The sequence below is a fragment of the Anarrhichthys ocellatus genome, unplaced genomic scaffold, assembly GCF_004355925.1.
Source record: "Anarrhichthys ocellatus isolate YVR2014 unplaced genomic scaffold, GSC_Weel_1.0 scaffold31, whole genome shotgun sequence".
Lineage (NCBI taxonomy): Eukaryota > Metazoa > Chordata > Actinopteri > Perciformes > Anarhichadidae > Anarrhichthys > Anarrhichthys ocellatus.
Genome location: NW_022280061.1, coordinates 898,630 through 923,676, shown reverse-complemented (window position 1 = coordinate 923,676; position 25,047 = coordinate 898,630). Strand labels below are relative to the sequence as shown.

General features: G+C 40.2%; 1 protein-coding gene across 2 annotated transcripts in view; it reads right to left on the bottom strand.

Annotated features, from left to right (window-relative positions):
- Positions 1-25,047, bottom strand: part of LOC116392941 (zeta-sarcoglycan) — a 272,383-nt gene that overhangs the window by 21,024 nt on the left and 226,312 nt on the right. For both annotated transcript variants that reach the window (XM_031864787.1, XM_031864788.1), the window contains exons 5-6: positions 21,082-21,204; positions 17,966-18,038 (exon numbers count right to left, since the gene is read on the bottom strand). In XM_031864787.1, coding sequence (XP_031720647.1) covers positions 17,966-18,038; positions 21,082-21,204 — 196 coding nt within the window. The remainder of the gene's footprint in view (positions 1-17,965; positions 18,039-21,081; positions 21,205-25,047) is intronic.

The window sequence follows — 25,047 nt, the reverse complement described above, 5'->3', positions numbered from 1 at the left end:
CCCCCCCCCCCCCCCCCCCCCCCCCTCTCATAAATCTGTTTTGACCTTCAGTTGCGACAAGGCCATTTTATACAACAACATATTTGTCCAACCTGACAAGATAAGCAGGGCAGAAATACATCAACATGAAACGGTTTTTATCTCAATTCATATAGGGAAAAACAGAGAAAGAAAAGGAGGGCCTAAGATATTCAAAATGAAAGACAGAAGAAAGAAAAGACGAAGAGAGGAAACAAATTCCTGCACATTTAAAAAAAAAAAAATACTGTCTATGAAACATCAGATATGCATCTGTATAAGTAGGGAGTTACATTCAGAAACTTCATATTTACCGTGTGATTTTATGTCTTAGTTTGATTTTAACTCCAATGTTGTCATAACTGCTACTGCCTACTGTATTCACTGAATGTATTACTCATTTCCATTATGTTTAAAGACTACATTTGTGTACGGGGCTTCTGGGGTCAGTTTGTAGAGTTAAAATAATAAAAGTGTTCAATTGACAAACACAAGCCCTGAAGTTGGACCTAATCTCATCGAAACCTATTTCATTTGTGTTACTCCTGCCTCAGGATGAATAATATTTGTTGAATATGCATTTATCTGAGGGTTGCTGAAAAAAAATAAATCCATTAACTTCTGCTTATGCGAAACTGCCTTTTTCCGGCCAACATATTCTCTTGTAGCAGCAGGAAAAGCACAGGTGATAGTAATAACAATAAAAATGTCTCCGTTCTATTCAAGTATTCCAGAGAGCAGTAACAGTGAGCCAGCATGCAAATACCAGGAGCCTGTAAGCGAAGCAGCTAAATGGAATTCAGCCCTCATTCATTTCATAATTTACACTTGTGCTCTTCCTACTGCATACTAAATCACAGTCCTTTTGAGTTACTTTTTATCGCATCCTGGGCACTCATAACTCAAATTCTGTTACAAGAATCTGAAGGAACATTTTGCAAACACCATTTTAAGATTCTTTTGTATTTGAATTTTTATTTTCCAGCTCCCGATGTGGCATTTTGGCTGCAAAGGCCAAGCATCATTTTTAGAATATAGTGGCTTGTGACATTTTAAATAAATACCACATGGCCAAAACATCAGCTTGGTCCTTGTGTTTTCAAAGTCAGCTTTGAAGTGGATGAGGTATTTGATGTAGTTTATATTTTTCTTACCTCAAAAGTATCCTCATTCTTCACTTTCAGTTTGTTGAAGTGAAGCCCAACTGTATACTTTTGAGAAGCTGATGATTTTGTGTACAGTCATTGCCTTAATTTGAAGCATGGCAGACCATTTATCTTGTGTAATGTATGGTAACCTGCACAAACCCCCAGGATCACTTTAGATAGTCCAACACATCCATGCATCCTCTGGAAGCTGTTAGGGTGTATATGGGAGGTTGTGCAAAAAAGATCTACCTGGAAATGTTGAAATCCGGGCTTTTTACTGTGATTTATATTTCCCAGAAGGCTTGGCTGACATTCATCCTGCCCTTTTCCTCTTCAGAACCATTGAAAGCCACACCACCTTATCGCCACCTTGCCATTTGGGATGCAAACCTTTGACCTTTTCACGCTAAATGCTCCGTCACCTGCCTCAGTGCCCCCGTCAAACCACCATCCATGAGCTCTTTGAAAACTTTTAAAATTTTAAAAAGTGGTGGCGAGTGATGCATTGAAACAAGGCTAACGACAGGAAAAGCGACAGTCTTTGACTTTTAACGAGTTAAATCAAGACAGAATACTGAAATATGGCATTTATAAAGCATCTTGTATTTTGCAGTGAGACTGCGTCTGGGTAGGGGGGGGGGGGATGATGCGGCATGTTTAAATCGCCCCATGAATCCTGCAGGTGTAAAAAAAATAAAAAAATAAAATAAAACTGAAAAGAGAAAGCCTTGGGCTGTTTTAAAAAGTTATAAAAGTCCCGACTGAGTTACTGAGGTGAGACAGGAGAGAGTCAAGGTACATTAGAGGTTTGCCTTTCTGGATAGAATTTGTGTGTGTGCGTGTGTGTGTGTGTCTGTGTGTGCGTGTGTGTGTGTGTGTGTGTGTGCGTGTGTGTGTGTGTGTGCCAGAAAGAGCAAGAGACAGAAGTTTGGTGTTAACGATGAGGTTATGATTATCGAAGAATACGTAAATGGTGTACCTCAGCAACTCTGGTTGGTTGAATTTAAATCAGTGAGTAATATCTGTGTGTTTGTGTGTGTGTGTATATATGCTTGTTGCATACAAGGATTTGACCTTGGATATTAAAAAATAGGAGTAGGAGTAGTAATAATATGTTCATCTGCAGTTACTTTATCTCACACTTCTCAACAATTTGTGTGTTTGCGTCTTACCATAACATCCAACATCCCGTACATCTGTTCACCTTTACACAACGCACTACATGACAAATGCCTGAGTTACTCCAAAACGACGGTCAGAAGCTCTCGCTGTCCTCGCTGTGAAATGTAGCTGAGGAAATGGCTAACGGCAGAGTGCGTAAGGAGAAAAAAATGTCAAGCAATTTCATGCCTTTGTGCATCCGATGGGGCGCCAAGCTGATAATTTAATCAGTAGCGAAAGACTAGCTTCACTCCTCCGCAACTGCAGCCATTTCATTCATTGTTCATTGACTTCATTTTGCTAGAAACGGGAGGAACACATGTGAAAGTTCACAATATTGAGTCTCGTCCATGAGGGAATATGGTGAATACATGGTACACCTTCATCTGACCAGCACATTTGTTACAAAATAACCAACGTGTTCTGTTGTCTGCATCTTATTACTTCAAGGATACATCACTTGAAAGCTTGACGAGGTTTGATAGTGTCACTTCTGACTGACGAATCTAATTAATACCTCATGATTTCCATGTATAGTCAGTATATCATTTAAAATGTCTGGAATGTAAAAGATTGGAACAACAGAAAAAACAAAAAAACAAACTAGAACACCTCCATAAATCACTATTTTTGTGACAAACAGAGGAAAGATAAAGGATCCAAAAACAAACAAAAGAAAGTTCACATGAACAAATGCAGGCAAGAAAGGTATACGTGTACTTGCTTTACTCCCAATTGTAGATACGAGGTCAGAAAAACAGCGGGGCAGTCTATGCTTTGCTTCATTAGCATTGTCTCAGTATTCCAGAAAGCTGCCTGACAGAAAACACATCTGAGCAGAGAAACATTAGAGCTTCTTCACAAAGACGATAAAAAGACTACAGCGCATTTAGTCTGTGTAGTGTGCGCGCTGTTTTTACCCATCTGCAGCTCACGCCTTGTGTAAATGCAACATCGCTTTTTTAATGATGTGATAAGGAGCAGAAGCTGAAAAACTAACCCTTTTCAGGTGTAAGAAGTCAGACATGAAGATATTCATTTGGTAGAAATGCTACTCAGCAAGCTCAAAAGTCCGCTTTTTGAACAAGTTCAATTGCTTGCCTAGCGATCAATCAGGTTGGCAGACTTGAGGCTCAGTGTGACACCGGTGAGACATACTCTTCTTAAGAGGCAGCAACGGGACCCCGCTGCATAAATTACATCTGTACTAGCAACTGCATTGCACTCCTTGTTATTTAATATGCCTTGCAAATGGTGTTATCTTGTATTTTTTTAAAGATTGGATGAAACGTTAATGATCCCTGTGGGGACGATGGGTATTTGCAGCAGCACAGAGAAGGATATAGATAAGAATATAACAAATACAGAGCACTGAAGATGATTCGATAAGTAATTGGCACAGCAGAACATGCTGGGATTAACACAACAGATAAAAAATAAGAAGACACTGTGTTCTTGCACAGAGATTTACAGTTTAGAAGCGTATATGCAAGTGTGCACCTTTAGCAGTTGCCGTTTTTGGTAATACAGATGGAAGGACATATGTTGGGAAATGAGATTGTGAATGTCTCTCCGCTCCCATAAAAACTGATGAAGTGCCCCTGGGAAAGGGACCTAACCTCACTGTTCCACTTTAATGTACAGAAACCACTGCCACCGCTGCATTTTGTACTGATGATATGAAATAAGCTTGTGTAAAAAACAACATAGGCAGCATGAATCAACAGGAAGCATAAACTGAAATAAATTGAGTGATGTAATGTATTTTGCATTCAGTCCAGGTTTAGTTATTTTATGAGAATACTTCTTGCCAGGCCCTTTGTCATGAATTATGCCCTTTAAACTGTAACTCATTTTACAGCCCGTTAGCCTGTCCAAATTTAGAATGAAAAATGAAAAATAAAAAAATAAAACATGTTTCATTGCTTAAAGCATCATTGGTCTTATTTCAAATAGGATTGCCACTTTATTTTTTTAACCGTGTGTAAGTGTCGGTTGAGCATGCAAATGAACAAATCTGTGTTTTTTTTATGGCAAGTGAATACAGGCCTAAATTTAATTAGTGAGCGTGTTTCCAGAAACTTCTACGTCTTTCAAACATTTCCGAGCTTTGTGGTGCGTATCAGTGGAAAGAAGCATCCTTCCTTTAGGTTTTAATCAAACTTTATCAAAGAAAGTGTGATACACAGATGAACAAATTAATACTTGTAAAACATAATAAAGGAGAGGAGGAAACCATATTCATGAAACATACCGTAGAGTCATTCCTCTGACCATGCACTCTATAATCATGTTGACTTCCTCTTATGTTTGATCAAGCTGAATCCTATATAATATTACCTTTATCTGAATAAAACCTGGCTTCCTCTTCTTTTTTGATTCAAAAAAGGGATTTTCTGAGAATGGTAATTTGAGTGTAGGTCAAATACAAAAGCTATAAGATAAATTGGAACAATATGTGAAAATGAAGGGTAAAAGTTCAATGTCCTCATCTCTCACATCCACAGAATGAACTGGATCTCCTCCCTGACTCAGATGCACATCACAGACAAAAACAGCCTGTTAACTCGTTCCGATAGGCTAAAGAATAGTTTTGTCTCAAAGGAACACACTGCCTTCGCTCCACCTTCATATCACCAGAGTGCAGCCTCCCCCTCCAAACAAGACGTGCTGAGTCCTGAGGCTGGCTCATTTGGCCCAATCTCCTGGAGAACGAGATCATGGCACAATCCACGCTCTCCCAATGATTAAGGTGCCTAATCCAAGAGGAGAAGGAGCAGAGGTGATGTACAGTATGTCTGCAGAGCCTGGACACCAGATGAAATGCCCAATGCTCAAATGCCAGCAAACTGCCCGATATAGCCTCACAAGGAGGGGCTGCAGTTGTTGTAGTATCATCTCAGATTTTACAACAGTACAGGCTACATTTGAGAAAAGACCATGTAGTTGACACCTGTGATTCTGACAATGGGAAGTCATTGTAGTAGAGGGTCAGAGAAAGAATTCACCGGTCCTTCATGTTCATGGACTGAGACCAACCGAAAATCTGACATCGACAAAACCAACTATGACTACTACACCTACACTGTGATTACCAGATCCAAGCAGACCGTAGATGTAGTATGTGCACTGAACCGGAATGTTGAGCTCTACACACACACACAGGTGAAAGCTGCACTTCCACAGCCAACGAAGGGCCAGCTGCATAACCTCAAACCAGCCATTACAGAAAGGTGCTGCCACTCGAGACGGAGGTTGAAGTGGCCCTGCTACAGACAAAGGGTAGGTAATTGCCACTTATTTGGCTGCTCCAAATAAGGGAAAGAAATGAGATTTTGAGCAACCGATGAGAACATTCTTTTGTCTAAACATGGTTGGTGAGATCGTGAGGTCAACATCTGACAACACACCCTGATTTTTATGGGAACATACGTTGTTTCCCCACTGATCATAAACTGTCCTTTTTCTCATTTCTGTTACAATCTTGACGCACCCTCTGAGTGTTTACTTTTATGATTGATTAAGCAGAATCAAAAGGGGGGATAGTAAGGTAAAGTCATCTGATCTTGCACATTATAATTACGATGACCTCCCCATATGTTTCATCATGCTGACTCCAGTACAATGTTACCTTTGTCTGAATTTAATTTGATCCGGATCGCATAAACTAAGGCATTGTTGCCCACCTGGATGTCATCAGAAGATGATCAGAAGGCTAATGAGCCCCTTTGTGTTTTAAAACTGAAAGAAGCAAGCAGGGGAGAAAACAGCTTCCCATCGTGGAGCACATTTCAACCTAATGCTTGACCTGTGTAACAAGATCTGAGCACTGAAAGTGTGACATTACTGTAGAGATTTCCGTCCGGTCAGACTGGGATTACAAAATTGCCACGACAGTATACAGTAAATGTTTCAGGAGTGGATTCCTTCCTCTCTCCAGTAGTCAGAAGAAAAGAGAGTGAACCAAAGGTACGGCAGATACAAAGATAGGTAATATAGTTCACACCCTCCCCCTAGTGGACACAGAAAAGAAAGGAAAGAGGAAATATGATGCGGCAGAAAGAGAGTGTGATCAGAGTGGGGCAAGACAACCTAAGCAGAGACAAACAAGGATCAAGATCATCTCTATGCTTTTCTCTATTTCTTGGCCTCATTGCCTGCCCTCCTACGGTCGTCCTATCAGTGTGTCTCCCATCCCTCCTCCTCTTCCCTCACCTCCTGGCTGGATTCTGGCTGTTGCCGATTTTTCGCTCTCTTTTTATCTCCCTCTCTTCTTTTAGAATGTTGTATTCTTTTTCAAACCAGACTTCTTTTCAGTCTCTCCTCATTCAATGTCATATTTGATTAGAGTTATTTTTTAGCTCTCCCCATTCTCCACCTCTCTGTACTGTAATCACTACAAAAATATGAACTTTGACAAGGCGAGTTAAATATTAAGCTGCAGAGGTTTCCAAAACAATGGTTTAAAAACCAGCTACAGGCGCATCATTTCAACTCAAATATGCTTTTTCACAAAAAGTCACAATAATTAAAAGGTTTTTATTCAACTTGTGTGGCTACTTGTTCCATTAACAAAACTAACTGTTGTGATACTACCAGATCTTACATACTTGAAATCAACAGTTCCTCTACATAACATGATCTCATCCCTACTCATATTTCATATTTTGTTGCTGGGGCAGGAGCCCCTGGCATCACTTTAATGGTGTAACGTAAGCTACAGACGTAATGTTATGTGACTCAGCGTAATTATCATAATGATCATGGGCCATAGCGTCACGTGACAAATGACATAATGTTGTCACACACGGACAATAAAAAAAGAGTAAAACTCCTGTGTTTGTTTGAGTTTTTAAATCCTAATCCAAGTTATCTGTTTTCCAGATTTCATACAAAGCCTTTTTCAAAATATTATAATGGTCTTGATAAGTTTTACTGCAAATTCTCATTGTTTGTTTTTACTTTCCCGCCTTAGATCTCTCCCTTTAAGTCACATATTCTCATAAATGTCTGCCACAATACAGTTTGCTGTTGCCGGGTTTGGATTGGGAGCATGTCTATGTGTGCACACGAGGTGTTTGAGAATCCGCGAGTGTGTGATTTCTTTGTTCTCCAATGTTATTTATCTGCTGTGATTTCAGTGTCTCGCCAAAACAGCCTGTAGCCATTTGTAATAGTCTTTACCCGTAGTGGAACAATTGGCTCTATTGCAAAATCTGATATTAACAGCCGTCTATCTTTGCAACCCACACTCAGAAACACCCAACAGCTGAGTTCACATTCACACACACAGACACACACACACACACACACACACACACACGCGCTTATATTTACACAAGGAACAGATGCGTGGCAATATGTCGAGAATATTGAATATTAACTGGGTGTTGTTGTTTTCACATATTTCCCCTCAAGATGTGTACAAAAGCATCCAATGATAAACAGCAGTTGATAAACAATAACTAATAAAGATAAACAACAATCAACAAAGACAAACAATGACAGAACAACAATGTATACAGTTTACTGAGGTGTCATTCCAAAGCTCTGTGTACCAATTAAAGAATCCCTCTAATCACACAGTGACTTGTGGGAGCACTTTGTTACATTGGAAAGGAGACATCAACAGCAACATGGTGAGCGCTGCACATGTTTACAGCATTGTCGTTATTACACAATTAATACCACTGTTGGTATTACATTTTAGTGCACCTCACACCAACTACTGTATGGAGCATGTACAAGGATTCCCTTTGCAGTGGATGTTTGACAACTTAGCACTTGGTGAAATTTAGGGTAAGATTGTGGTTTTATTCAAATAAAGACAAAGTAACACTTAGAAAGCAGAAGACGGGATGTGTTTATTTTACAAGCGTTTAACCAAAGTCTATCCTTTCCCATTCCCTAACCAACCTTAAACATAGCTCAGGAGGGATTGAAGGTGTGAACCCCAATCTCTAGCTTCAAAGTCCCGCCCTACCATCGATCCAGACCATCTACCGAGGACTTGCTTGCTGTACTAAAAGGCAGCACTTCCTACTGCAGAAAAATATGCTGCCACTGAAGATAATACAGTTAACAATTCTGTTTCCCTAAATACGTAATTCAGTAAAACAAATTAGTGTGTAAATTGATTTCTAGGAGACAGGTTTGGCAAGCCCATAGAACAGGTTTTCTCCAGTTGTAAAAAACCTTCTACGCCTCTTCATCTTGTCACACAACTCACAGAAAGTTTGCTCGTTAAATATTCAAGTTACCTAACAAAAGTAAGGTAAAATAAGTCAAAATCAACTTGGTTTTACAGAGGACACGAACAGCAGCCTCCTGTGTGAAAGTCCTGTGTTTGTTTGACCCAATCGTCTCATACAGACATTACAGGATGCCACGGTATCGAACGTTTAGGGTCACGGAACAAGCATCTGTCTTTGATGAGTTTGGACTCAAAACGGTTTGAATATCTGCCGGCTGTGTAAACATCACTTTATCAAGTACATTTGACCTCAGTTGAAATGGATTCATTAACTTGTACCCCAATTATGTACGGAAAAGCATTATTATATAGGAAAATATAAATTTCAAATTAGGATGTTGCGTAGTAACCGACAATTATCAGAACAAGGGACAAGAAAGGGAAGAAGAACATCCTGACCAGCTCTTCCCCCTAAAATCTAGGACACCTATTTCCAAATGTCGACATCTAAGCAAAAGTACTACTTTAATGAGTAGAACATGGCAATCTAACAAACACACAAAAACACACACAGAAATTCAGATACATTATGGATCGTTCCCACAACCGAGCTTGCTTGTTACTCGCTTGCCTTCCCTCTCCCTCTTTGTTCTCAATGATTTCCCTGTGCGTCTAATCAATATGAGACAGAACAGAGCAGGGCAGGGCTGATTGTCCTTGTTGTACCAAGGAGAAGGGAGGTGTTAGATGCACCAAAATCCAATCGCAGGACAGCAAATTGTAGGAAAGTTACTGTGGTTTTGGTTCACCTGACTGGTGACGAATCTTATATTTGATAGTAAAGTTGTAAATATTTTGAGTAGATAGTGAATTTGCTTTGTTTTGTAAGGAACAGCATCGTAAGAGACAAATCGGCTACCCTCTAAATGTCAAACACAGCACTGCCTTTGCAGTGATCACTGTGATCACAACATGAAAGGAATGAAGAGAAGGAGGGAGACAAAAGATGAAAACAAAGTTGTTGTTTTTCTGCCAAACTTGCAATCGATCCTGTATCAAGTTGACCCCAAGAATAAAAAACAGGCAAAAACCATAATGCAAGAGATCTGCTTTTGTTTAATGGGAACTCTAGTGGGAAGATAAACTTTTCCCAAAGACACAGTTCAAAGAGAATGTGGCTCTTTCTAAATTTGAATGATTTCCAATACTTTGACACAAACCCCAACTTTTTAATCAAAAAACAGCTAGGGGCGGGTTTACTCTTTGGGTTTTTAGAAGCTAATTAGGTGGTGTACTTTGCCTTCCCACACCATGCCTCATTTCTCTGGCTGCTTCACAGAAAAAACTCAAACATTGTGGTGAGAAGTGGGCCTAATGATGACATTGTTTCTTTTAGGCATTGGAGGATTGTAACCTCAATCAAAACATTAATGTGAAGTATACTTCTCTAATGTTTTAGGTTCATGGCATTGTGGATCTTTTGTTAAACCTCTGATTTTGGGCCACTCAAATATTCAAGATAATGAGCGCGCCATGCGCTTAGAATACATATTTTTCTACGCTTCTTGTCTGTATCCACTGATATATAGCCGAGCAGAAATGCTATGAAATATCATAAGTGAAAAACAAGAATACTAAGTGCAAAAATCTATTTTCTGACAATATCAGTTGTTTGGAAATTCATTAAAATTTGAGTGAACAGTTGGACGTTGGAGTTGTAGGTGGGTAGGAGAGGAAAACGGAGGCCACGGAGTCAATCATTTTCCCAATCCCTACTTCAAGGACTCATAAAATGTTGTCTGTAATTGGGTAAAATTGCAAGAACTCGTAGGAACCCAGAACCATTAAGTCACATTAGCACTTTAGTCATTTAGAGACCTACTACAGAAATACTTGTAAAAAAAAACTTTTGGTCCAAATTTTGAATCAGAAAACTACAGCCGTGCATTCATTAAATAGCAGGTTAGGACGAAGAAGGCAATATAAAGTACGATGGAGGTACTGGAAGAAACAAAGTTCTCTCTAAATGTTTTAATCTACGCTTAGAGATCAGTCTTTTACTCGCTGGGACGGAGAGACGAAAGACAGAAACAAGGGCGAAGCGGGATGCCCTTAATTTAGTTTAAAGCATGGATCTCTCTCTCTGCGTATACGACTCTGAGCCCTGCTGGCTATCATTCTTGCTCTTCAATCAGCTGCTGTTTTACACCTGGGACACCAGGTGAATTAAATTAACAGCAATTACCAGCCCAAGACACACCAGCAGCACTGAGGATCCTGACCACTGAATTAAACAAGAGAAGGACAGAAGAAAGGGACAAAGACAAGACCAACTGACTCCATCAAAGCTTCTTCCAGGGGATGACCTCACCATGGGATCTGTTTTAATACTAGTAGAGGGAAAGACACAAGGACAGAGAACACAAGGACAGAGAACACAAACACGTTCTCCTTTGACTGTGTCACGGTTTGATCTCACAATGCTAAGCTTCTTGAGATGGTGAGAATAGAAGCTACATGAGTGTACAAAAAAACCCAGTGAAAAAGTGAAAGAAAAACACATTCTCATTAGGAGTAGTACCCTGAGGGAGTAGTTGTTGAGGGGAGGGAGGGTCAAACACATTCCCAGTGTTATAAATTGCTTTGTGTTGGGGGTTTTCCACTTGGGAAAGAATAGATGGATAAAGCAGTTCTCCCCAGCCAGTTACGGGGGTTGATCTATTGGTAGAAATTAAAAACTCTTACATTTCACCACTGAATTAAACCAAAAGAGGTTTGCTATGTTCATGAATTTGCTGAAATCCATGAAACATTTGAGAATGTAAGGGAGCAGATTAAAACAACAGGCCAATTCCCCAAAAAATCAGCCACACGCAGTTACTACAGCAAAATAATTAGCGTCTATATAAAATACATGAGAACAGAAATAGGATGAACAAACTAACTAACAACCTCCTGTCATTTACGGATACGGACACGCTGAACATTTGGGCAAATGCATCCTCGTGTTTGGAGGAGAGTATTAACCATAGAGTCCAGTAGAGGGCTCTTCTTGTGCTTATGTAACAAGGGTTACAATACAGTAACTATTGTCACAGATATATATATACACGTTGCACTGTGTTTGAATGATTATCTTTTTTGCGAAAAATAGTGGTTTCTTCTACTAAGAAACATTTTGTATCTGGCACTGTATCTGAGGAAATGATTATCCCGATGTCCCTTTTCAAACTTTTGCCCTACAATATTCAGCCCTTTCTAAATAAAATCCGTTCCCATGCCCCCTGAGTCTGATAGGGCTCCCAGTTCCTCTGCAGTCCTCTTTAGCTTTTTTCAGACGGAAGGATAGATAGATACATGGAAATAGAGCGAGGGAATGTCAGGGGGAGGGGGCACAGAGCACAAATCCTTCTCCGATGCCCTTGCCTGTGTTAGGGATAACTCTCCCTAGGGAGCCTCCTTATGACCCCAGGACTTGGATAGAGGGGAAGGAGGCACCGAGGGAGGGATAAGAGGATGAAAGAGTGAAAGGAAACAGGGAGATATTGACTGCACAGCAGCTTGTATCTCTCTGCTGTGGAGCCAAGCATCAGATGAAGTTGGAGACCTAAGGTAACCCAATGTCCACTATAGCGCAGTGTGTTGATGCTGCAGTTTGAGACTCCTCAAACTTTTTTGGGTCAGTTAATTGATTTCCGTGTCTCTGTCAGAGTAGTGCTCTTCCTTGCTGTGTTCTGCAGCGGTGCTGCCACTGCGAAGCAGTCACGGACTACAGTGGTGTGTTGTCAAAAAATGCTATACTATAAATTCAAAGACTCTTGTGTATTAATACCTGTGTAAGAATCATGCACAAATAAATACTAAAAAATATATAATCCCAAAAGTGTTTATATTTTTGTTCAGTGTATATTAGCCCCAGAAGACGACTGTGGTCTTCCCAATACATCTCCAGATCCTAAAACTTCATCAACAAACAATCTAAAGAGAAATATGTCATTGCTGACTGTACTGCTGGATGGACAAGTGACCGCTGGGGAATGCAGTACCAACACACCAGAGTTTAGCAACAAAGAGAGGCACACAACAGCAGAACCTTGAGGATTAGGAACTAGAACTAAAACAGAGTTAAAATAAAAAAGGATGCAGATTATAGCTGCATCAAGGCTGTCTGTCTGCCTAACTGTCAATCTAGCTCTCCAGCCACTCATCAGTCCGTTTAGCTGTGTTTAGTTTTTTAATTGGCTGATTGAAGTCGTTCCCTCTTTACCTCAATCTCTGTCTATACCTTTGGCAGCTCGCTTACAGTGTTTATTGAGTGATTTCAGAACTCATGTCACTCATTTTGCCAGAAATATATTTTTTTAGACATTCCTCTCTCTCGTCTCAAAATTTGTGGGCAGAAAATGACTTCCATCCAAAACGACAATGATAAGAACAACAGCAAGAAACAAAAGTTTGACGTTGTCATCTCAATAGAAATAGTCACATCCAAGTGAAATGTTATGGACAAAGCAATAAAATATGACTGACATGGGAGAGGTGGGAAGAAGTTTAAACAACAGATATGTGGTGTATCAAAAAAAAGAAATGCCAGTGTTATACTGTTTAAATGTTGTCAGTAAAGGATGAGTTGCATCACAGAAAAGTAAAAGTGGTTTAAAAAGCAAAAGTATTAGCAGAGGGAGAGAGAAAGGAAAGTATTCCAAAACAAGAATTGTGAAACAAACACAATAAACCACAGCAGTCAATGTTTATTCTCTGAGTCTATGAATATTAAAGAAAGCCTGAAGTTGGAGCCTCAAATCACAGTCGATACACGCACAACACACAATAATGGCAACACTCAACAATCAAAGCTTATGTGAAGATAACATGTTTTAAGGTCTGTTTATGGCTCAATTTGTCCTTGATTTGGTCAAAATGCACCGGTTGTTCAAAAGCTGGTTTTGGTCTTGATTTATATCACTCAGGGCTGAGCTATGGTTTGATTAAGGCCATGTTCAGAACGAGCACTGCTTGGAAAAACACCGACTCCTCACTCAATAAACAACTACTGTGTTGGCACAGTGAAAGTTTTTCATTCCTGATGCCTGTTTTTTCCGTTTTGCAAATTCATACTCATCTCCCCTGAGACAATATGTCTCCAATTTTGCTCTTTATGTCTAGTTATTATTTTTAACTTTTCTTGTTTACCTAAGGCTGCATTCGCACCGAGGTTGTGGCTTCTGTAGTTAAAGTGCTGCCTCGGCCACATTTTGCACTGATAATGAAAAGCAGTTTTGTCGCTGGAATCGCTGCTTCTATCAGTAAACTGTACCGACAACTACAAAAGCTGCTCCAGTCAGAGAAACATCTACTACCAACTTTTCTACAGCTACTTCCTCCACTTTCAGTCTGTTTGTTGTTGTTGTTGTTGGCTGCTTACATTTTGTCAATCCCCACTTCTTTTTGTCATGTTATTTAGTCAGTAAACTGTCATGAAGGATTCTCTAAGACGTTGAGGTGCGCTGCTTAAAAAGATGCCAGGCACAACACAAGCGACTGCTTTCTGTCTGCCCCCCGGCCACTCCACGTACACTTTGAAGTGGAAAAGCAGTTTGAAAAAAGCCGAAGAGTGTGAACACGGCGTTCAGTGGCGATCACAATGAAGGCTTTGAAAACGAACGGCACAGCCTTCCTGGAGTGTTCTCTGGAAAGCAGGCTGCCGAACACGTCGTTTCTGTGCTACTATACCCAGTTCTAGCTCCGTGTTCTTTAGCTTCTGAAAGACTCCTGGAGCTTGATGATAGAAATCCTTACTGCATCCCTCTCTGGTCACTGTGAGTGGCACCTGCCTCTATACTTCTACTTTGACTGAGAGGGAATGCAAATACAAATGGTGCGGCAGTGCAAATGTTATTTTTATAAGATTGTGGAGTTTGACTCCTCAACTTGTCAAGTGTTTGTTCCCCACATTCAACTTGCTTGGTTCGTGTTTGCCCAAATGTGACTAAATGTAAAATGTCTGATCCAATCTGAATTTCTTGACCTGTATTTCCTCGAGTAAAGTGCGTGCCGTCTATCTTTCTTCTGTTTCCCTCTTTTCCTCTCTCCCTTGCTCAACGTTAAACTGTAAGATAGATCATTAGCTTTAAATGGACTTCAATCCGCTCATTACATGTCCCATTTACCTTCACTGCATAACGCTCTACTTTTCATAATGAGACAGAAAAAGAATGGGGAGATGGAGGCAGAGAGAAGAAATGCACACGTGGGAAGATCTAGACAGAATGAGAACGACAAAGACAAAATTGCGAGTGCGAATGAGAGAGTTAGTCAACAAGAGAGAGCTAGGAAGTGGGGAGATGAGGACAAAGATACCACGAGAAGAAGGAGACAGACAGAAAGATAAAGCGTTCCAACCAGAAAGGGATTACAATCTTGGGTGAATAAAGTGCCTGTGAATTAAAAAAAGAGAAGATAACCTGTACTTAAGTTTTCCGTATTAATCCAATCTCTACCAGCATTGTGAAACATCTAACAAACCTCGTATTAAAACTGAAAAAAAATCCTCATGACAATGACTATAGGCTTCAGCCCATTGTTTCTTTCTCTCCCATTTAACAGCTAATGACTGACGACAGACAGGGGCAAGTATCTCAAGCATGTAATCGCCTTTTTATCAGTGTTATTTTTCTATAGCTTTCATTAACCCTGCAGCAGGTGATGCAGTGGAGAGGTCAGTGCAATATGTGTGTGTGTGTGTGTGTTTCACTTTATGCATGTCACTTGCTGTTCTTGATGTATTCATACGCTTGCACTGACAAAGCTGTGTGTGGGGTGATAGGTGGTCTCACGTCACATAAATTTGTGTTTTATTGCAGGTTTTAATCCATAAATTCCTTGCGTGTGTCTGTGCACTTTAATGGGTGGGTTGTACTTAATGCGTTCTAGGTGTGTCAGTATATTTATTTTATGTTTGCACATTTATGTGGATGAATTTTGTGCGCATGCATGGTTAATATAATATTTACAAGGCACATTACGTGTTTTTTAACTGCAATAATTGGTTTTATGTAACTCCACAGGATTGTTAATGATATAAAACAGTCTTAAACACGATGAAAACAACCGTTGTCATGCGTTTGTAGCAACAGTCACTGGAGTGCTTCCCTTTTTTCTTTGCTCACCTTCACCGCGGGTTTCCTCGCCTTGCTTATCTGCAGTGACCCGTCCACTGACCCAATGTTCTCGCTCCTCCTCCAGCCTGTATCCTTCCATCCCCACCTAACTCCACACCTCCCTCTATCACTTCTCGGTTTCCTTCAACTAATCTCACTCAAGACGCCTCCTCCTCTCCTCTCCTTTGATCCCTCAGCATGTATGGGGTCCTATTTCCTCTACTTCCCCATTTGCTTCACTTTCAACCATTCTTTTGTCTCTCTCTGTCCGACCATCTCATATCTCTGTGCACAATAATATACATTGATCTTTGTCTCTCTGAATCTATTTAACAGTATTGTTCTTTTTTTTTTTAGGTTATTGCTTGGAATAATATAGTGAGAAGAGAACGGGGAATACTGGGGAAAAAGAAAGAACACATTTTACAAATGCCCCATACTGCATTCAAACCCAGAATTGGGCAATTACAAGTCTAGGATCACTGAGAGAACGAGGCACCCCTTCATCTTACTTTCCATATAGCCAAGCTACATACAAAACATGGGCAATGAGAATGAAGGTAGTGGGAATACTTTTAAACTAAAAGAGTGGCACAAATGGAGGGAGATAGCTTTGGTTCAGGCAGTACTAACTAGCAACCATTTGCTTAAATTAAGTATCAACTTGAGCAAGCAATGTATTCAATGCAACAAAAGAAAAAAAAAACTTCAGACCCTGTTAAGGTGCCTGGAAATGTTTTAGAGAGGGATAAGCCATTGATGGCGCAGCTAGCAAGCTTGATGCAAGCTGATTACATGCATGATTGAATCAAGAAAGGAAATGCTCAAGAAGAGTATCAGGTAACCAAGTTCTCACATTTAAAGATTCATAATGTCATGTGGTGTGATCAGCCTATGTCTCGCAGAAAAACACACAAATCCTGCAACCTTTTTAGTTGACAAGTGGGCCTTTTTACTTTGGTTCAGTATCTTAAATGTCCCCATTTTCCCCACAAAAGTGGCTATTTTGCACACACCAAATGCCTTCATATTTTTCTGTATCCCATTATGTGCTGCTGCTACAACTAAATCTCCCTGCGGGAGCCAGTTCGATTTAATCTATTCTTCTATACACTAACTTCCATCCCCTCTTCCAGAACTCTTTCCCTCCGTCACCCTTCTCTGCCCCTCTGTCTTCTTTTTTTTCTCTATCTTTTGATTGTCCTCTTCATCACCCCTACTCCAGCCCTGTTTCTTCGACCTCTAACCAGTCAATTATATCTCTTCCTCCTCTCTTCGCTCTTTTCTCTTGTACACAGCATTCCATTCATCTTGGTTTCCTCCGTCACCTTGTCAGCTTTGCCTCTCCGCCTCCCTTCCTGTTTGTGTTTTCCTCCCTGGTCAAAAGCTACTTCAGCTAAATCCTGTCAACAGACAATGCCTGAATGAAGCTGAGACATTAGTAATGAAGGAACCCCACACGTGCATGACAGACACCCAGAACACACTTCAGGAGAGGGGATGTGGAGAACAAACATACATTCAGCTGATGTGATCCATCCTATTGCAGTTACAGGAAAACCAACAGTCTGAGCTATTGCAATTGTAAGCAACTTTAGATCGGACTGAGCTTAGCCTGCGTTTCGTTATTGAGGAGCTGCCTGTGGTCACAAGTACTCTGTTTCATACCTTCCTTTTTTCTACGCAATTTGTTAGAAGAAAATATATACAAAAATGTTCCATCAGTTATCATTTGGACAAGACTTGCCCTCATTAGCTCACAACAGTGTGAAGCAACTTGGCTGATGCAAACTGTGTCTTATAGAATTCAAGTACAAGCTGAAAAGCCGATAAAGCCTTCCCGTAAATAGGAGAAACCGAGCATACACCGAGCACTACATGTGTTCAGGTGCATGTATCAGTGGAAGGCTCCACTTGGTTAAAGCCTGACCCTTATACACTGAAGCCCAGAGGTGTTTTGTTCCCTTTGTCAGGCCTGTCAGACAGCCAATCAGCAGCATACCCGTTTCTGCAGTGAGCTGATTATACATCTTTAGCGCACTGTTCCACAGGACTGGCTAGCTAACTCAGCAGTTCACATTTTTACTCAACAACATACTTTTTGTTTCTCCTAAAATTGTTATTTGTGGTGTTACTATCTCAGAAATTATTCATAAGAACACACATTTTATAAATTAAAATATTAACAACAAAGGGAACTTGTAAAGTGAGTCAATGTGCCAGACTGCACACACGCCCACTCACACACACACATGCAAACCCACACAATCATTTAGAGTACTTACTTTAGGTCTTGGAAAGGTTCTGCCCTTACATGTGATGTCTCTACGGAATGGCTGAACACCACACCTTCATTCCCTGTAGAAAGAGTAAGAGTGGATGAAAGGAAGGAAAAGAGTGAACGCCTGCACATCATTGCATCATACGTCTATTGTTGGAGCGGAGGCAGACACTTAAAATGTGTTGACTTTAATCAAGCATTCAAAGTAATCTTAATCTTTCCCTAACCTTAAAGTATTTTAAGAGACTTTGAACTACAAGTCAATCATCAATTTTTGCTGATTCTGTACAGGATTTTTCTAAGTGGCATAACATTCCCCCATACAAAAACACATTTTACTCATGCAGTATGAACATAGTCGTAGGTAAAAAAGGTTGGCTCTGATATAATGCAGTGCTCAACCCCCCCGTGTGCAGCAAGCACCCCTGCTTTAGCCTGCAGCCCTGAACAGATGCTCCAGGAAGTGCTGGTCATGGCTCCCGCTGAGACCGTAAGAAAGCGTGTTACAACATCAGCACTGCCAAAAATGTAAAACTGCACAAGAGAACTGTGCTCATTGGCAGGATCAACGGTGCAGTTGTACATCCAAAGGACCACAACTTGGAGGTAACTGTTGCTGTTATTAGTTGAAACGCAGTTTTCTGAGGTTTATTCCACTGAACACGGCACAAATAGGTGTCTGAGCAACTGCCAGCAGAAGGAAACAAGAGAAGAGAACACGCTCCCGGTTCTTTCGACTCCAGCGATGTCAGTTAAAGGTTTGGTGTGTTGCTTCGTTGGATTGCTACTCTTTACAACGATGTTTCTCACTTTGTCAACCACCGGCCGTGTTTGTTCCAGCTCCTGACTACCTTCCTTTTGGTTTCACTTCTATATTTACAATTGTCTGAGATGCTCTCCTGAGCACTGTGTACATGGAATGTTTATGAGTTGTCACAGGTGGCACCTTTCGTGGTACACCATATCCATGAAGTGTTTGAAAGCAGAAGCAGTGCTTTAGAAGCAGCACAATTCACACTGGATTTACATTTTGACTAATGGAAATCACGAGTAAGTAGGGGTGTGAGATATGACAATATTAGAAAGTGAACGATTAAAATGCTTCCATCACCTGCCTTTACATAGAGATCGTCAGTATCGTGTTACAGTGCACACTCTATCAGTTGTAATTCTATGGCTCCATTATCTCCTTGCTGTATGAAAATATCCCCAAAAGCAATAAACTCGCTATCTCTACTTTAAGCAGCCAGAGTTGGGGACGAGCGTGGATTAAAGATCGAACACCTCTAGACATCGCCACCTTTTAGGGTCTCCACACACGCAGCGGAGAGGAGACAGGCAAAGTGAAGCTAACGTTGTTGGTACTGGTTACAAACATGCTTGGTTGTGAACGACACGCTAACATGCTGTGTTTTTTGGTTTTTAGATGAGCTAGATCAGAGGTTAAAACACATTGGTGATGCTGTTTTGCCAATATTGTTCGATGTGAAGTTTGCTGAAGTTATCTCATGTAGCCGGAAAAAGCCTTTAAAATGCTACATTGTTTGTCTGTGACCGGTCATATGGTAACTTAGCTTACCATATGTTTTGCTTTAATGCAAACCTAACCACCAGCATTTACTCCTGGTGTTACAGGAGTAACAGGCGAATCACGTGTAAAAGTGACATATTTTCCTTTTAAATAAGAGCTGTGCGGTGGATCTAATTCATGCTGATGTAAAGAGTATTTTGTTTCCTTATAGCAACATACATTATTATGAAAACGGCATGGATGTGTTGATAATTGCATTCCCAATGCTCAGTTTCTTATCTTTGACCTCAATCAAGATGTTGGCAACGTTCTTTCATGGACACATCTAACCAGGCCAGTGTGTGTGTGTGTGTGTGTGTGTTTTGTATTTGAATAAGTTGAATTGGGTTTTGTGTGTTCTTGGAAAATAAAATAACAGAACTAGTGATGTATTCAAACATGGACACACATAAATGCACACATATACAACTCATTCCTTTTGATGCACTAAAATTGAACAAGAGATAATAAGTAAATGAGAGAGAAAAACAAATGTTAATAGTGCACCAAAACATCACTTCTTTCATTTTACTTAAATTGCCTTGTCTCTTTTTTCCTCTGCAATTATGCTCACCTGACTTTGCTCAGACCTCTCATGTATCTGTCTCTTTTTTGGCTTTCTTCCTCTCTTCCTCTTTCACTTCCCAATGTATCTCTCACTTGTTCTTCTCTCACCTTTTTTTATTCTCGATTCAGCACAAAAATTGCTCTGCCTGCTGACCCAAGTCTTGTTTGGCTGCACTAATCAGGAGCACTCTGTTTAACAGCCTACAACGTGTGTATGTGTGTGTGTGTGTGTACTGTAAGCCGTGTGCGTCCTCAAGTAACCTTGTTTCACAAATTAGTCTGAGCCCACTGTTCCTCCACCCCTGTTCAGCCCATTCGTGAATCAGGAAACAGAAATCTGATCTACAACTTATGTATTTATAGCTTTACCATGAGGCCCTGTTTTACGCTGGTATGATTGATACTGCCCTTTTAATCACAATTCAGACAGCGATAAAAGTCATGATGATGTCGTTATCTGTCAGATATCTGAACCCGGAATAAATTTCACTTCAGGACAGCATTCTGTGTGGCAGACAACAGGCCTGTCTCGCTCTGCCTTATGGAAGTCCTTACTAATTCATCTGTACTGCAAAAACATTTTGGAGGCATGACAATTGCCAAAATCAAAGACCTCATATAGCGAATATTAAAGGTAAAAAAGAATGCTATGTATGCATTCAGTGGTGCTGCATGGGACTTCATAAGCTCTAGAAAATGTGTTTTCTTCTTGATAAAACATGTAAACATTAAATTATTTACAATACAGAATTGTTACATCCATGTTTACTTGTGGTTTATTCTTCCCTGCCTATGTTAGCACATTGCTGCACATCTTGGAGCGGTACCACAACCTGCTGATCGGTGAAGTAGTGTGAAGCCACTGGCAGGAGTATTGCATCACCCGCATGCGTGCATTGCGCATTCTTGTGCACATGTATAAACACCACGTTGGTCATCGTATATAGTATAATTTGCATTGTACAATTTGTGCGTACCCCTACCTGTGACTCTCAGTTTCTCGGTACCGATGCTGATCTCCTCTTCGTCTGCAGAGAACAGAACTCTCTCTCCATCTGTACTCCTCACCTCAAACCTCTGACAGTGAGCCTCTACCATTTCTGAACCTGTAGAGGTGGGAGAGAGAGGAGAGAGAGAGGGACACTGGGTGAAGATTTATAACAGAGGAGCATTCAAGGAAGGGGTCATCTGGTAGATGGTTCTTTCCAAAGCTTCTTACAAAACCCTTAGTGCGCAAAGGTTTGTATTGAACGACCACAGAGAGATTTGAACTCTGAACCCCCCCACGTCTTTAAGTGTGGTCCTGCTGTGTACAAATGTCGGGACCACTACTGATGTGATACGTAGTCATTAGGAGCGTACAGAAAAAATCGTTTTGTCTGGGTAGGAACATACAAAACGACAGACACGACAGACACCCCACTTCTACTCCACAGAACAAGCTGTTGGTTGGAATTACTCTCTACTGAAGAAACCATCAATATGAGAACCGTTGACAGTGTGCTCTGTGGGTTACTCGAGATAAAGAGGGGGCTGTTTCAGGAAAGGGTATTTTTCAATGTACTTAATTCTATTCTGGTCAATTGAAGTTGGGTAGCAGCCTACATGTCAGATGGAACATCTCAAAACCTTAGCATACAAAACCCAGATCTCTACGGCCAGATACTACTAAAGGTGATACAGATGCTTTCTTTTAGTTACTTGGCTGATGACGCTCTTTCAAAACTGGCTTACACGGGTTGGTTATGTATAATCACTTTACATCAGCCATTGATACTAGGAACAGACATGAAATAACATAAAAACATTGCAGATTATTATTCCATAGATTGTTTTTTAATCATGGAAGCCTAGCGGTGCATGGGTAGGTTGTGTAATACACACGCTGTCACAGTAAAGATGAATTGCAAGCTGGGACCTTAGTGGTGACATGTTATAATTAAAAGTCAAACATCAGACATAGCCACGTTGTGTTTGGAGTTCGTAAGGTCCCTGTGAAACTTAAGAATTCTAACTTTCACCTTCAATTACATTTTCCTTTATGATTTTGCCTGGAGGACAAAAAAAAAAGAACATCCTTTGAAGAGAAATGCGAGGTGTGACAAAGAAAATATATGAATAATTGTTGTGGACAATATTTTGGACAAATTACATAGTTGTTGAAGTGCTCATTCTAAAAGATCAAAAAGGAAGTTATACATATTTATGAATATATTTATGTGTACAAAGTGTGTTCTACAACACAAAGACATAACAAAATAAAAAAGAGTGAACAGATGGAGAGAACTATGGCAATCACCAGAATATATTGTATTGCAATTATATACATTCTCAGAGCGGATATGAGGCTATTGTCTTTGGTTATCTGATAGCGAGCTACTGATTGTTTAGTTTTTTGCCGAGTACAACAACTGAAAAAACATTGTAGATTAGTGGCTGGTGCCTTTTCAAGAAAACATTGGCAGTGAGATTTAAAAAAAAACCATTATAAATCTACCAACAGAGTTGCCAAATTACCAACAGTGGTCTTGTTAGCAGTATTCTCATTTTGTGATTTGGACTGTTAGGTGCTGCCATGCCTAAAGAAAAGTATCTCTCCCGTTTCCCCTTTCTTCACTGTCTGGTCTCCCAGGCTATTACAAGTGTCAATTAGAAACCCAGAGTGCCTTGTCAGTAATAATCAAACTTTATTAGCAGCCATCAATCTAGGATTAAGCTCTTTTTCTCATCTCTCTCTCTCTCTCACTGTCTTTATCCATGTCCCTCTCTCCCTCCTTAAGCCTCTCACTCCTTCAGTGACTGTGTGAAAAAGCAATTGACATTTGTGTCGTTAAAGGATCACCCAAAAGCAAGGTGTGTGCATTTGCGTTACAGATGTAAAAGGAGGGGGGGGTGGTTGACAGTTAAAGAAAGGGGAGAGTATGGACAGAGGTGAATGAGAGAAATAAAAAAAAGAAGGTTTAAGTTTATGAAGTAGCTATGAAACGACAGTGAAGCTGGCATAATTTGGGGATGTGCTGTGCTGGTTGCTGTCACAGACATCTAACTTGTTCTCTTTGGCTGCTTGGCTCAGCAGCTCGCCGTGAAGATTTCCAACATGGGTTCAGGTTAGCAAATCTCCAAAGATTTGTTTTATTCATAGATTTGTCTTCCTTCTTGTCATCTTATTAGAGGTGTATACACGATTCTGAAACAGCAGGAGATGTGTTGCTTCGATGGTAGTGACAACTGCAAAAAAAGTCTGAAATGAAGGTAACGTATACATCAACTGTAGAAAAAGAGCAGCAGCATCAGACAAAGAGGTAATAGAAGACATTATGAGACTGTTGATGATGTAATGACTATTTACAGAAAGAGACAACTGCTGATACAATGATCTCTTCTTTAACTACAGTGTTATGACTCAATCTTCTCTTTGCACTGGGGCTGTAATGTGCAATTGCTTAAGAATTGTGCCTATGGCTTTAGCGCTAAATTGAAATGAACCTGGGAAGAAAAAAAAAAATGTTTATGCGATGAACAGAAAGCAATTTGGTTCTCTATATGTGTGTGCACTCACACCAGCAGCAACAAGACGAGACAAAGTGGCCAGAAGTCATTTGTATAATGGCGGAAACATCTCCGCTGAGCAGTTTTACTTCATGCAAATGAAGAGTGATGTGGTGTAGCAATGGAAAATTAAACCATAGATGTGTTCCCTTTATGTTTTTTGAATGCTTTAAAACTTCTTAGGAGTTTAGTTTTAAATGGATGTGTCAGTCAGTAATCCTCTAAACCGGGAATTTAATGAAGGCTTATTATAGCCGTAGACACTTCGGAAATGTTTGTTCTGTTAACACTGACAAACAGTGAAAAGAATAAAGCACAAGAAGCAGGGAATATCACGGCTCTCTGCAGCAATCCGAAGGAAAGTTAGACACTTTGAAATGGCATTACTCCATTGTCAGCAACATGAGAAGTGGTTTGTCGAATTATAACTATCTGATCTTTTTAGTTTCATCTTGTTAGCGATCTGCAGGTAGCTAATGTTAATTCTGTGTGAATTAAGTGATTTTGGGTCAATTAATTTGCCCCTGCAAATGTCTCTCCCACTGAAAACACCGACGTAATTCTGCTGTCACCAATAACAACAGGACTCCTCGTTAGGCAGACATGTTAATTGATGCACTGATTTAAATAATCACTTCCTGACAGGATCAGCCTCCGTTATCACAAGTGCCTCCCTCAGCAGGATTGTTCAGTAATGATGAAGCTTTAAGAATATCTCACTGGAAAAGAAAGAAGAACTATTACGGTACAGTGCATGTAAAGTGACGTCCTGAGTCAGATCTGAACTTCTTCACACCTCAAAACTTATGACATGAGCTTCAGTCTGCTGAGCCATTAGCGTGCCCTGCAGATATCACAGGCATTGCAATGTTTTAACCATGGTGCTAGAGCTCTGTGCTTCATTTCTCACCACTTCAAAACACAAACACTGCATTTCATTTGGGATAATGAAGGCATGCTTCGCTCACATTTGTCTACATGCCCTGCTGTCACATGTTCATTTCTGGTTTTCATGGTTCACACGAAAACCCTTTTGGCAACTACAGCTCCATGCACATCCCTGCTTAACATCAGTTTCTGCAATATTTCCACTGTATGTGGGAATTTATCACAGTGTGATGAACTTCTTTTCTTCATTTGGTCATCAATAAACTCATGTTTTAACATTATCAAACTTTATCACAGCCTGGAATCCACTGTCTTGCTCTTTTTTGAGCAGTTTTAAAAGAAAGTGAAATAGGTATTATTGTGAAAATGTCCTTACGTTACATTCATAAAGAATCATGGGCACTCAGAATGAACACCATTCATCAATTATTCAACTAACTCTTTCACCGATCATTTACTTAATACATACTTAATAGCGACTACAGTAGCTGTTGAACACAGTGGAGCAACAA